A 15,406-nucleotide genomic window follows, 5' to 3' on the forward strand; every position below is an offset into this window, starting at 1 on the left:
AGAATCAATTCTCATTTTTAAAAAATCGTTAAAATTTTTTTTTTTTAATTAAATTGATTTATTTATTTTTTTAATTAATCAATGCAACAAAACAATACACAGCAATACCATAACAATGCAATCCAATTCCAAAACCAAACCCGACCCAGCAACACTCAGAACTGCAATAAACAGAGCAATTGAGAGGAGACACAAACACGACACAGAACAAACCAAAAGTAGTGAAACAAAAATTAATATTATCAACAACAGTATCAATATTAGTTACAATTTCAACATAGCAGTGATTAAAAATCCCTCATTGACATTATCATTAGACATTTATAAAAAATTAAAAAAAAAACAACAATAGTGTCACAGTGGCTTACACTTGCATCGCATCTCATAAGCTTGACAACACACTGTAAAGATAAAATAAGTCATATTTTTGGTTCATTTAATAGTTAAAACAAATTTACATTATTGCAATCAGTTGATAAAACATTGTCCTTTACAATTATAAAAGCTTTTTACAAAAATCTACTACTCTGCTTGCATGTCAGCAGACTGGGGTAGATCCTGCTGAAATCTTATGTATTGAATGAATAGAGAATCCTTTTGCATCGGGAAAAAAATCGATTTGAATCGAATCGTGACCCCAAGAATCGATATTGAATCGAATTGTGGGACACCCAAAGATTCACAGCCCTAATATATATATATATATATATATATATATATACACACACATATACATACATATACATATATATATATATATATATATATATATATATATATATATATATATATATATATATATATATATATATATATATATATATATATATGTATGTGTGGGAAAAAAATCACAAGACTATTTCATCTCTACAGGCCTGTTTCATGAGGGGGGGTACCCTCAATCATCAGGAGATTTTAATGGGAGCATTCGCATACCATGGTTTATATAGGGCACAGAGTGGGTGGGTACAGGCTGGCCTAGGGGCGTGGTGATTGGCTCATGTGTTACCTAGGAGGTGTTTCCGTCTATGGCGGCATGTTGCTACAATTTCGCTGCGCTTGTTGAGGGATGACAGGTCTGGACGGTAAATAATAAACAGTTTCTCTTTCAAGCATAGGTTGCATCTTTTATTACCACTATTGTAAGGTGTGCTGGATGCAAGAATTTGCCATGTTATTGAATATTCAACATTATTGTCTTTGAGGTCCCAAATGTGTTTGCTGAGTTCTGTGGTATTTCGCAGGTTTTTGTTCCTGAAAGAAGCCTTGTGATTGTTCCATCTGGTTTTAAATTCTCCCTCGGTTAATCCTACATATGTGTCGGATGTGTTAATGTCCTTGCGTATTACCTTAGATTGGTAGACAACTGATGTTTGTAAGCACCCCCCGTTGAGAGGGCAATCAGGTTTCTTTTGACAGTTACATCCTTTGTTGGTTTTGGAGTCGCTCTGTCTGGGGGTCGACCGCTCATTTGCAATTGTTTTGTTGTGGTTTGAGATGATTTGTCGTATATTGTTCATGCAGCTGTAGCTCAATTTAATGTTGTTCTTGTTGAATACTTTTCTTAGGGTGTTGTCTTTGGGAAAGTGTTTGTCAATCAGATTGAGGAATTTGTGTCCAATGTTCGTTGAGACGTTTTTGCTGACGTTCCATACAGCAGGAAACCAGCCAAAAAACCAGCCAAAAAAGAACAGAAAACGAAACGACATCATCTGGTACAACCCCCCATACAGCAAAAACGTCTCAATGAACATTGGACACAAATTCCTCAATCTGATTGACAAACACTTTCCCAAAGACAACACCCTAAGAAAAGTATTCAACAAGAACAACATTAAATTGAGCTACAGCTGCATGAACAATATACGACAAATCATCTCAAACCACAACAAAACAATTGCAAATGAGCGGTCGACCCCCAGACAGAGCGACTCCAAAACCAACAAAGGATGTAACTGTCGAAAGAAACCTGATTGCCCTCTCAACGGGGGGTGCTTACAAACATCAGTTGTCTACCAATCTAAGGTAATACGCAAGGACATTAACACATCCGACACATATGTAGGATTAACCGAGGGAGAATTCAAAACCAGATGGAACAATCACAAGGCTTCTTTCAGGAACAAAAACCTGCGAAATACCACAGAACTCAGCAAACACATTTGGGACCTCAAAGACAATAATGTTGAATATTCAATAACATGGCAAATTCTTGCATCCAGCACACCTTACAATAGTGGTAATAAAAGATGCAACCTATGCTTGAAAGAGAAACTGTTTATTATTTACCGTCCAGACCTGTCATCCCTCAACAAGCGCAGCGAAATTGTAACAACATGCCGCCATAGACGGAAACACCTCCTAGGTAACACATGAGCCAATCACCACGCCCCTAGGCCAGCCTGTACCCACCCACTCTGTGCCCTATATAAACCATGGTATGCGAATGCTCCCATTAAAATCTCCTGATGATTGAGGGTACCCCCCCTCATGAAACAGGCCTGTAGAGATGAAATAGTCTTGTGATTTTTTTCCCACACATACATATATTGCGCTCTACTACGGTATCGAGCACTATTTTTTGGATAACCTTATTAAGACATATATATATATATATATATATATATATATATATATATATATATATATATATATATATATATATATGTGTGTGTGGGAAAAAAAATCACAAGACTATTTCATCTCTACAGGCCTGTTTCATGAGGGGGGGTTCCCTCAATCATCAGGAGATTATATATATATATATATATATATATATATATATATATATATATATATATATATATATATATATATATATATATATATATATATATATATATATATATATATATATATATATACACACAGGTAAAAGCCAGTAAATTAGAATATTTTGAAAAACTTGATTTATTTCAGTAATTGCATTCAAAAGGTGTAACTTGTACATTATATTTATTCATTGCACACAGACTGATGCATTCAAATGTTTATTTCATTTAATTTTGATGATTTGAAGTGGCAACAAATGAAAATCCAAAATTCCGTGTGTCACAAAATTAGAATATTACTTAAGGCTAATACAAAAAAGGGATTTTTAGAAATGTTGGCCAACTGAAAAGTATGAAAATGAAAAATATGAGCATGTAAAATACTCAATACTTGGTTGGAGCTCCTTTTGCCTCAATTACTGCGTTAATGCGGTGTGGCATGGAGTCGATGAGTTTCTGGCACTGCTCAGGTGTTATGAGAGCCCAGGTTGCTCTGATAGTGGCCTTCAACTCTTCTGCGTTTTTGGGTCTGGCATTCTGCATCTTCCTTTTCACAATACCCCACAGATTTTCTATGGGGCTAAGGTCAGGGGAGTTGGCGGGCCAATTTAGAACAGAAATACCATGGTCCGTAAACCAGGCACAGTAGATTTTGCGCTGTGTGCAGGCGCCAAGTCCTGTTGGAACTTGAAATCTCCATCTCCATAGAGCAGGTCAGCAGCAGGAAGCATGAAGTGCTCTAAAACTTGCTGGTAGACGGCTGCGTTGACCCTGGATCTCAGGAAACAGAGTGGACCGACACCAGCAAACCATCACTGATGGTGGAAACTTTACACTAGACTTCAGGCAACGTGGATCCTGTGCCTCTCCTGTCTTCCTCCAGACTCTGGGACCTCGATTTCCAAAGGAAATGCAAAATTTGCTTTCGTCAGAAAACATGACTTTGGACCACTCAGCAGCAGTCCAGCTCTTTTTTTCCTTAGCCCAGGTGAGACGCTTTGCGCGCTGTTTCTTGGTCAACAGTGGCTTGACACGAGGTATGCGGCAGTTGAAACCCATGTCTTTCAAGCGTCTCTTGGTGGTGGATCTTGAAGCACTGACTCCAGCAGCTGTCCACCCCTTCTGAATCTCCCCCACATTTTTGAATGGGTTTTTTTTCACAATCTTGACCAGGGCGCGGTGATCCCTATCGCTTGTACACTTTTTCTGACCACAGTTTTTCCTTCCCTTTGCCTCTCCATTAATGTGTTTGGACACAAAGCTCTGAGAACAGCCAGCCTCTTCAGCAATAACCTTTTGTGTCTTTCCCTCCTTGTGCAATGTGTCGATGGTTGCCTTTTGGACAGCTGTCAAATCTGAAGTCTTCCCCATGTTTGTGTAGGCTTCAGAACTGGACTGAGAGACCATTTAAAGCCCTTTGCAGGTGTTTTGAGTTAATCAGCTGATTAGTTTGTGGCACCAGGTGTCTTCAAAATGTAACCCTTACACAATATTCAAATTTTGTGACACACGGAGTTTTGGATTTTCATTTGTTGCCACTTCAAATAATCAAAATTAAATGAAATAAACATTTGAATGCATCAGTCTGTGTGCAATGAATAAATATAATGTACAAGTTACACCTTTTGAATGCAATTACTGAAATAAATCAAGTTTTTCAAAATATTCTAATTTACTGGCTTTTACCTGTATATATATATATATATATATATATATATATATATATATATATATATATATATATATATATATATATATATATATACACATATACATACATATATATATATATATATATATATATATATATATATATATATATATATACACACAATATACATACATATATATAGCCGCGAGCCACATTTCTTTAACCCAATGCGGCCCCCGGGTCAAAAAGTTTGGGGACCCCTGGCCTACGTCATTGATTCTAACATTTGTTGAGCTGATTTTTTTTTTTTTTTTTTTTTTTTTTTTTTACAACTGAGCCTAAACAAAAGTCACAAGGCACAGCAGAATATTCTTGCTGGCTGCCAATTGTACGTGCATTTTCACTGCACTTTTTGAATTGAATACAATTTGAATGCCGTAACCACTGCGATATATTTGTATTTTCTAAAATGTTTTAATTTTGGATTTATTTTTTAAATTAAAATACATTTTCTTGTTTTTGATAAAAAATTTTTTTAAACATAACAGTCAAATACAAAGAAAAACACCCACTTTTAATATAGGTCACAGGAGGTAAAGTGCACTCCATTAACATGCGTATACTTGGTGATGGGATAGAATCAGCCTCAGACGCTATTGGGAGTAATTTATTCCTAAGGATAACATTTTAATAGCAAAACAACATTAAACAGTACAAAAGAAACTCAGAAAACAAGTGTGGTATCTGTGCTTTTGTGCATATTTGAGTCTACTGACGGTTCCTTCTTTTCCTGTCACATGGGGAAATAACACCATGTGAAAACAAAGGGCAAGCAGAAAAATATGTACAAGACATGACTAATGTAGAAGTGAAACCTCTCAAAAGTCTTGGGACACGCCTCTTCATGGATCAATTGCTTTGCTAATATATTTGTTTAGTCTGATTATATATATTATACACAAATTAAAGGCAAAATCAGTTAAGGATCTTGACAAATATCAATATCAGATCCTGTATTTACTTGGTAATGGATTGGATCAATTATACAATTTGCATGATTGCCTGCCCTTGTGCTGACAGGACAGTATTAGAATTGGAACAGTACTACACTGTCAGGAACTACATACAAAACCCAAAACCAGTGAAGTTGGCACGTTGTGTAAATCGTAAATAAAAAACAGAATACAATGATTTGCAAATCCTTTTCAACTTATATTTAATTGAATAGACAGCATATGTTGCTCCAAAACCTGTATGTACCTTTCAGCATTAATGGTGCCTTCACAGATGTGTAAGTTACCCATGTCTTGGGCACTAATACACCCCCATACCATCACAGTTGCTGGCTTTTGAACTTTGCGCCTGTAACAATCCGGATGGTTCTTTTACTTTTTGGTCCGGAGGACACGACGTCTACAGTTTCCAAAAACAATTTGAAATGTGGACTCGTCAGACCACAGAACACTTTTCCACTTTGCATCAGTCCATCTTAGATGAGCTCGGGCCCAGCGAAGCCGGCGGCGTTTCTGGGTGTTGTTGATAAATGGCTTTCGCTTTGCATTGTAGAGTTTTAATTTGCACTTACAGATGTAGCGACAAACTGTAGTTACTGACAGTGGCTTTCTGAAGTGTTCTTGAGCCGTGTGGTGATATCCTTTACACACTAATGTCGCTTTTTGACGCAGCACCGCCTGAGGAATCCAAGGTCTGTAATATCATCGCTTACGTGCAGTGATTTCTCCAGATTCTCTGAACCTTTTGATGATATTACGGACCATATATGGTGAAATCCCTAAATTCCTTGCAATAGCTTGTTGAGATATGTTGTTCTTAAACTGTTCGACAATTTGCTCACGCATTTGTTCACAAAGTGGTGACCCTCCCCCATCCTTGTTTGTGAATGACTGAGCATTTCATGGGAGCTGTGAGTGTTTGATGAAAATTCCTTAACTTTCTCAGTCTTTTTTGCCACTTGTGCCAGCTTTTTTGAAACATGTTGCAGGCATCAAATTCCAAATGAGCTAATATTTGCAAAAAAATAACAAAGTTTTCCAGTTCGAACGTTAAATATCTTGTCTTTGCAGTCTATTCAATTGAATATAGGTTGAAAAGGATTTGCAAATCATTGTATTCTGTTTTTATTTACGATATACACAATGTCAACTTCACTGGTTTTGGGTTTTGTACATGGTGTACACAACTTGGATATTCCATATGAGACAAAGATCATGTTTGGTCACTCCTTGCATGTGTCCCAATACATTTGAGACTTTTAACACCATAAGTGCAGCCAAATAGTGCCTACAAAGGACATATGACAAGTGTATCAAAAATATTCATTGTTTTCAATGTGCAATCGTATCAAAATAGGATGCCGTTATCAAGTTGAAGGAGAACACTGTGAAAAATAAGAAGCTTGTGGTCACGCTGAACAACAACTCGTCGTGTAAAACACTGAAGTGAAAGAATCATTTGAACAAAGTGGAGATTCAGTTCTATTTACACATTTACATGGAACCTGCTCCACTGCGGGTTAGGCCTAACATAGGCTAAATATGTCCACTCACTGAACTTGTCCGGACGGACGCCTTCATCAACAAGTCCATGTCAAAGAGGAAGAGGAGCTGTGCTGTTACCACAAATAAATACAAACCCATGAGAATTCTAAATCATAAAAAAAAGGAACGCCATAGGATGTGCAACTTTGTCATTGGCAGGAATACAAATAGTAAAGCACTGCCCTCTAGTGGTTGCTTTGAGTTCTCCAAGGACAGGGGTGTCCAAAGTGCAGCCTGCAGTTTCTTTTTATATGGCCCTTCATTAAGTCATCTTAATATTAGGAAATATTATTAAGCACAGTAAAGTGTCCCCTTTTTGTGGTTGGGTTTGCTCCCTCGAATATGTCTGTTCTTGTAAATAATTCATGTTTTTTTAATGATAATGAAAAAGTGTTTTGATGGCATCATCTGCAAGGGGAAAAAGTACTGCAGCTATGAATCCTGAGGAGGGCGCTGTCATACAAATCAAGTCACTCCAGCAGGGAGATGCTTTGGACAAGACGTGGCGATGTTGCGTACCGTATTTTTCGGACTATAAGGCGCACTTAAAATCCTTTCATTTTCTCAAAAATCAACGGTGCGCCTAATGTATGGAATAATTCTGGTTGAGCTTACCGACCTTGAAGCAATTTTATTACTTATTATTATTTTATTTACGCCTCAATCATAGGTATGTTTTCATCTGCAAAACCATTCTGGGTGTCACTCCATCTTATCTGTCTTGTCTTTTAACCAAGAAACAAGGAAGTCACAGTCTTCGTTCAATGAATGTTCTGCAATTTGTCGTCCCAAAGTAAGAACTGAACTGGGCAAGAAAGCATTTAGGTTTTCAGCACCAAAGGCTTGGAATAACCTACAATCGAATATTAAACTTCAAACCCTTGTTACATTGAATGAGTTTAAAGCTTCTGTATGTCTGTATGCACATGTGTCATGTGAGCAAGTCTTAATGTTGTAAATGTGATGTTTTATGTGTTTACTGTTTTTTAATGTAACCTTGCTGCTGCCCTCTTGGCCAGGTCTCCATTGAAAAAGAGATCCTTGATCTCAATGGGATTTTTACCTGGTTAAATAAAGGCTAAATAAAAATAAAACAATTTGGTACATGGTGTTATGATAAGTGTGACCAGTAGATGGTAGTCACGCATAAGAGATACGTGTAGACTGCAATATGACGCCAGTAAACAACACCAAAGCTTTAAATGTTCCATGGAGAATACAGAACATTACACACGGCGCTCAAAAATATTTAAAAATGTTTTAGTACGACTTTGTCGGCGCATTACGGCTACTGTAGTCAGAAGTACGAGTATTATTACGGTGTGTGTATGAGGACAGCAAAATGGCACCCATTAGCGGACACTTTATCTGGCGTTTTGTTTTGCAATAATATGCAAAACCAACTTTTCTTACCTTCTGGTACCTGCCGATCTGCATAAGTCCTGAAAATTTGCGCACATCCGCCATTGTAGTCCGTGCCAACGCCGTAGTCTATAAGCTTTTTTATTCCACTATCTTCTAGTTATGGGGTATTTCTAAAATAAAGTAGCGTAAAGTTCTAACTTATATCTGTCAGTAGACTCGCTATGAAAGCGCTAAAAACTACCGCTTTTGTGGGTTTACATAATTCATCAACTAAACTTTAGTTATTAAACTAGAGAGTTTTGGTCGGGCGATTTTTCACGGGACACATTTCCAGCGTTGCTGTTGAACTAGTGAGCCTCGGATGAGGAGATGCTGCTCCGTTATTGATTTAAGTAAAGTCTGAATGTCATTAAAACAGTTAGCTCCATCTTTTGACACTTCTTCCACTCCCGTCCTACACCGCTACAACAAAGATGACGGGGAGAAGACGCTGTCGAAGGTGAGCCACGTAAATAAGACCGCCCACAAAACGGCGCACCCTGAAGCGACTTGTCAGAAAGCAACTTGAAGATGATCTGTAAAACATAATTTTTGCAACATTTTGACCAAAGAACCACCATTACATGTTATGTAGACCACAAGGAAGTGTTTTACATTTAGAAAAAAATCCTAATATGACCCCTTTAATGCGCCTTATAATCCGGTGCACCTTATGTATGAAAATAGATCTGAATAGACACACTCATCAGCAGTGCGCCTTATAATCCGGTGCACCCTATGGTCGGGAAAATACGGCAATTGCACATTTTGTAAGTACAATACTGTGTGATGTATGCCTGTTGTTGTTCCTTAATGTGTTAAACTGAATTTAGGATGCGTTCAATAGTTGTAGACCTTACAGCAGGGGTGCTCACACTTTTTCTGCTGGCGAGCTACTTTTCAATTGATCAAGTCGTGAGGATCTACCTCATTCATATATATAATTTATATTTACTTATTTATGAAATATATGTTTCTGTTAACAAGTTAAAGGTGTTTAATGATAATGCATGCATGTTTAACACATATAGTTAACATTGTTAATAAATTAAAGGTGTTTAATGATAATACAAGTATGTTTAATACATATAGTTAATATTGTTAACAAGTTAAAGGTGTTTAAAGATAATGCAAGCATGTTTAACACATATAGTTAATATTGTTAACAAGTTAAAGGTGTTTAATGATAATACAAGCATGTTTAACAAATATAGTTAATATTGTTAATAAGTTAAAGGTGTTTAAAGATAATGCAATTAAACATGTTTAACACATATAGTTAATATTGTTAACAAGTTCAAGGTGTTTAATGATAATGCAAGCATGTTTAACACATACTTAATATTGTTAATAAATTAAAGGTGTTTAATGATAATACAAGAATGTTTAATACATATAGTTAATATTGTTAATAAATTAAAGTTGTTTAATGATAATACAAGTATGTTTAATACATATAGTTAATATTGTTAATAAATTAAAGGTATTTAATGATAATACAAGTATGTTTAACACATATAGTTAATATTGTTAATAAGTTAAAGGTGTTTAAAGATAATGCAAGCATGTTTAACACATATAGTTAATATTGTTAAGAAGTTAAAGGTGTTTAAAGATAATACAAGCATGTTTAACACATATAGATTCCTTTCTTTCATGAAGACAAGAATATAAGTTGGTGTATGACCTGATTCTGATGACTTTTGCATTGATTGGAATCAGACAGTGGTGCTGATAACGTCTGCATTTTCGAATGGAGGAGAAAAAAAGTCCTCCTTTCTGTCCAATACCACATGAAAGTGGTTGGTTTTTGGCATCTTATTTGTCCAGCTTCCGTACTCCTTTGTATACACTTTACAAGAAATACATTGTTGGCAAACACCGTAGCTTGCTAGCTTGTGCACGCAAGCTTTCTGAGACTCTTATTTTGTTAGCGCAACTGTGCAACTGTGCAGTTGGTCTTTGGAGTTTTGACGACAGGTACGGCGCCAGAGTCTGTTGAAATAAAGTGTTTCTCGCCTTCCAGTCAGTAATTTTAATGACCTGGCAGCAGCCAGCGTCATTTCAGAAGACCCTCGGGTGCCGTGAATGTCAATCAAGTGACGAAAGTGACGTCATAGTGAAGATTTATGATCGCTCATTTTTAAGATTATTTTTTTAATGCCTGGCTGGTGATCGACTGACACATCCTCCGAGATCGACCGGTAGCTCGCGATCGACGTAATGAGCACCCCTGCCTTACAGTATCAAATATATGCATTTTGGGGCCTTCTATGGGTATTTTTCGCCATCCAACCCTAACCCATTCTTAGAACGTAACCCTTGTGAATAGGGATGTCCGATAATGGCTTTTTGCCGAAATCCGATATTGTCCAACTCTTTAATTACCGATACCGATATCAACCTATATATGCAGTCGTGGAATTAACACATTATTATGCCTAATTTGGACAACCAGGTATGGTGAAGATAAGGTACTGTTTTTAAAAAATGTATAAAATAAGATAAATAAATTAAAAACATTTTCTTGAATAAAAAAAGAAAGTAAAACAATATAAAAACAGTTACATAGAAACTAGTAATTAATGAAAATGAGTAAAATTAACTGTTAAAGGTTAGTACTATTAGTGGAACAGCAGCTCGCTCAATCATGTGTGCTTACGGACTGTATCCCTTGCAGACTGTATTGATATATATTGATATATAATGTAGGAACCAGAATATTAATAACAGAAAGAAACAACACTTTTGCGTGAATGAGTGTAAATGGGGGAGGGAGGTTTTTTGGGTTGGTGCACTAATTGTGAGGGTATGTTGTGTTTTTTATGTTGATTTAATTAAAAAAAAACAAAAAAAAAACGATACCGATAATAAAAAAAACAATACCGATAATTTCCGATATTACATTTTAACGCATTTATCGGCCGATAATATCGGCAGGCCGATATTATCGGACATCCCTACTTGTGAACATGATGTCAAATATAATTTACTGTAACTATTTGCTCTGTCATGTATAGCAAAGCTATTGTTTGGTCCAGATAACTGTGGTATATATTGCCTGGCGTACCTTTTCTGGCCCCCTGAAGACAAAGTTTGGACACCCCAACCCAAGAACTCACAAAGTTTGCTCAGCATCATACCGGTGTTGTTACGAGACGTGGTTAAAAAGCAACATGGCTGCCATCCCTTGGAAGAAGGAGCCCGTGGATACAGTCCCTCCACCACGTTTGGAAAAGTAGAGTATCCCGGAGGAAAAGGAGAAGGAAGTGCTGGTCGGACGTTGCCATGGCAGCAATCAGCTGCTCAGGTAGCTGTGGAGTTCTCTGGAGTTGACGCTCAGGACCACACCTGAATGGTTGCCTAGCAACAAGACAGGGCGATATAGTAAAGGAAAACAGGCGTATTTGCATATCTGATTGGAAATGTTTGGATTTAAATCATAAAAAAAAAACTGCAGGCTAATTTATTCATGCAAAAAATTTTATTATGAGTCATACCAAAGTCTTCCAGTACCTTTAGTGGCAGGTGTTTAGTAGCAGTGGTTAGTGGTAGTCCGTATAAGGGAGCGGAAGGCGGAGCTACCTCTGGCGTTACCTAGAGTCTGCGAGTCCAAGTCGTCGTCGATGAACTCCTCGCCCTGGATGATGTGCTGCGTGTCCTCGCTGTGGTTGACAGGGCTGGTCATCTCCTGCTCCTTCTCATTGTGCATCTGGGCGTAGACGCTGCGGCTGCCCGGCAGCTTTCTGAAAAACAGTGGGGGATAGACCTCCTCAGCCCTGAGCCAAGGACTGAAGGATTTTGTTGGAGTTGGTGTAAGATGGCGGCTGAAGTTTTCTTTGTTTTGTGCTGGTTTAAATTCAAGTGACTTTTTGGTGTCAGGAGGTGCTGCTGGTGGATGGAAAGAACAACATGCGATCACACCACAGATCACACACTTCCACATGCAAACTTGATGCCAACTATTCAGGGCAGAAATCCCACACCCGTCACAAAAAGTGATGTATTGGGTTGTATAAATGGCAACAGGCGCATACAGGAGTTAATTATGTACCTTCTGTAATCTAGTGCAAGAGCATTTCTTTGTTCTATCACTATATGTTGCTGCGTGGCATTGATAGATGAACAAAGATACATTATTTGTAGTAAATAATTCAAATAATATATAATTAAACAGTCCCTGTAGGGCGGGGGTCAGCAACCCACGGCTCTTTAGCGCCACCCTGGTGGCTCCCTGGAGCATATTTAAAAAAGATTGAAAATGGAAAAAAAAGGGGAGACAATATTTTTTTGGTTTTAGTATGGTTTTTGTTTGAGGACAACCATGACAAAAACCTTCCCAATTGTTAGAAAGCCCACTGTTTAATATGTTTAATATGAGTATTTGGTGAACATCGTTTTGTCCTACTGTCCTACATAGTGTGGACTGTGATGCAACAGTTTGTTTACATGTAAAATCTTCCACTCTTTCTTTTTCTCATTTTGTCCACCAAAAGTTTCATATTGTGCGTGAATGCACAAAAGTGCGCTTTGTTAATATTATTGACTTGTTGGATTGCTAATGAGGCTATTTAGGCTAGCTGTATGTACATATTGCATCATTATGCCTAATTTGTAAGTATATTTGAGCTCATTTAATTTCCTTTATTTTTATCCTCTTTGTATATAATTTAGTTCTGCATGTCTCATGACATATAATCTGAATTTAATATTGGCTGCATTTCAGTTGTTTGTGTGCCATGTTGTTCTTCCAGACCACATCTATACCTTTGGTCATTAAAAGGCAGTAATTTCCAGGAGTTATCTCATCTTCTGAGTAGCCTCTGATTTACTAATGGTTTCTAATGTTGTAAGAATGTGTAGAATAAATATTACATTTCAACATTTCTGTCAACGAAGATTTGCTTCAGCCTGCGACACATAGTCATTTTGATAGTAAGCTATTACAGCTAATATAGACACCTACATCATGTGTTGCCTTCAATATAAGACTTATATACGGCTTTTAATTTTTTGCGGCTCCAGACAGATTTGTTTTTTGTATTTTTGGTCCAAAATGGCTCTTTTTGGGTTGCCAACCCCTGCTCTAGGGTTTTGCTGCATATATTTGTATTTGTTGTGGCCTAAAATGCCTACATTTGCAGTAGCTTTTTCTGAGCTATGTTGTGAGGGTTTTTTTTTTTTAATAACATTGTGATTTGTTGAATTTGCTATCAATGTTTTAAATGTTCCCTGAACCCAGTTCTTTTCAAATAGTGGTGCGGGCGAGGACAACTGCCTTAACTCGAAAAAAGTACATGATTGCAACAAAAATTGGAAAACAAATATTGTATTGATGTTTTATGCGTTTTATCGTACAGACTTAAAAGCAGACACTGGATGTGTCACGATGGGGTCGCATATTTGTGCGCGGATCGTTTTCCCAAGATGCAGACGGAACTCCGGAGGCAGCATGCAGGTAAGACAATGCTTTATTGTCCATAAATCAGTCATGAATATAAATAAACAGTAATGTGTGCCGATTGCACGGGAAGCTATGGCAAAGCTAACGGAAAAGCTTAGCATAGAAAACACGAGCAAAGAAGCAAGAAATCATCAAACGTAACTGTTGCATGAAGCAAACAAGACAGCCAGACTGAGTGGGGCGAAAAGCAGGAATAAGTAGCGCTCTGATTAGTGCCCGGGTGCAGTTTAGCGTCCCGAACACTAATCGGAGGCAGGTGAAACTAATCAGCACCCATGGAAACCAAGAACACACAAACCTGAAACAGTCTTTAACTGAACGAAACATGATCCGGGCAACGGATCATGACAAGATGCCAGTAGAAGTACACACTCATAGCTCATTGTCAAATTACTGTACTGTTTTAATTCATTATAACTAATACTAGTAATAATTGATAATAATAACAGAAAAAATACTCCCAAAGGCTTCCTTGTTGTTTGCTGTCAGCTCTGCCGTCCACAAATTGAGGACATTCTCTGTGTTTGTTTGATGCTTGAAAAGGGTTTGTCATCTTAAACATTAATTTGTGTTTGAACACATTTACCCCCGCACATTAAGAACAAAAAATATTGCTATTCTGTGGATTGTTCCAACAGTTCACAACTGTTGGAAAGAGCTATAGCAGAAATTTTTGTTGGTAAAATGAGACAATGAGAGATTATCATCGCACTTCAACATCCCTGTCATGTAAATGATAATCTGTTTTTAATTGCCTCACCCTGGATAAATAAATGTTAAATACATTTATACATATATGTAAACTAGGAAGTTAGTTGCTAAATGTTTATATACTACATTTCCCAGAAATGTAGTCTGGATCAGGAAGTCGTTCTGTAAAACGCGGGAGGACGACAACTATGCGGTTTGAGCAAAGTTGAGTTAATAGAGGGCTTTGGATTTTTCTACATTTCCCACAATGCATTGCCATTGACCATTATGGTAGACTTTGTTTGTAAACACGCTCATTGTTGTTGATCATTCGTCAGTTGATACTGATAATACCGGCCACAATGGAAATGGGAGGGATAAAACTAGCTTTGATTGCTATCCTAAGCTTATTTCTGGATAGAGGAAAGTGGCTGAACAGATGAGTGAACGATGAAGGCACGCATTAATTGCTGCAATCAACCGATTAGATGCATTCTATGGACAACTTTTGTGTCGTTTGGATCATTGAATTTCAGTTCATTAAGAACATTTTGTAAGTAGAATTTAATCTAAAAAAAGGACAGACCCCACGCTTTGTCGTTCGAACTCTGGTCTGCTTGCAAGTGAACTCGATTCCGTTCAACTTGAGCTCCAATGCAAATGCTACCAACCAAAGGCACGGCAGACCAGAGTTAAAATGACATCAAAACTCAAGCAATAATGACAAATATGGAAGAGAAATTGTGTTGGAAATGCTCATGTTCTTCATGTGTAGCCTCTGATCGCATGACAAAAACACCAAAGTAGTGACCACTATTAATTTTTGCATTTGGTGTATAAAATTGACAAAGAATAGAATATATAATAA

General features: G+C 37.2%; 1 protein-coding gene across 2 annotated transcripts in view; it reads right to left on the minus strand.

The window, feature by feature from the left end:
* Positions 1 to 11,226: 11,226 nt before the first annotated feature.
* The window catches only part of sorcs2 (sortilin-related VPS10 domain containing receptor 2), a 445,201-nt gene continuing 441,021 nt past the window's right edge, over positions 11,227 to 15,406 (minus strand). For both annotated transcript variants that reach the window (XM_061961136.2, XM_061961135.2), the window contains 2 exons: positions 11,982 to 12,130; positions 11,227 to 11,747 (listed from right to left, as the gene is read on the minus strand). In XM_061961136.2, coding sequence (XP_061817120.1) covers positions 11,683 to 11,747; positions 11,982 to 12,130 — 214 coding nt within the window. In that variant the 3' untranslated portion in view covers positions 11,227 to 11,682. The remainder of the gene's footprint in view (positions 11,748 to 11,981; positions 12,131 to 15,406) is intronic.

The sequence above is a fragment of the Nerophis lumbriciformis genome, linkage group LG05 (assembly GCF_033978685.3).
Source record: "Nerophis lumbriciformis linkage group LG05, RoL_Nlum_v2.1, whole genome shotgun sequence".
Lineage (NCBI taxonomy): Eukaryota > Metazoa > Chordata > Actinopteri > Syngnathiformes > Syngnathidae > Nerophis > Nerophis lumbriciformis.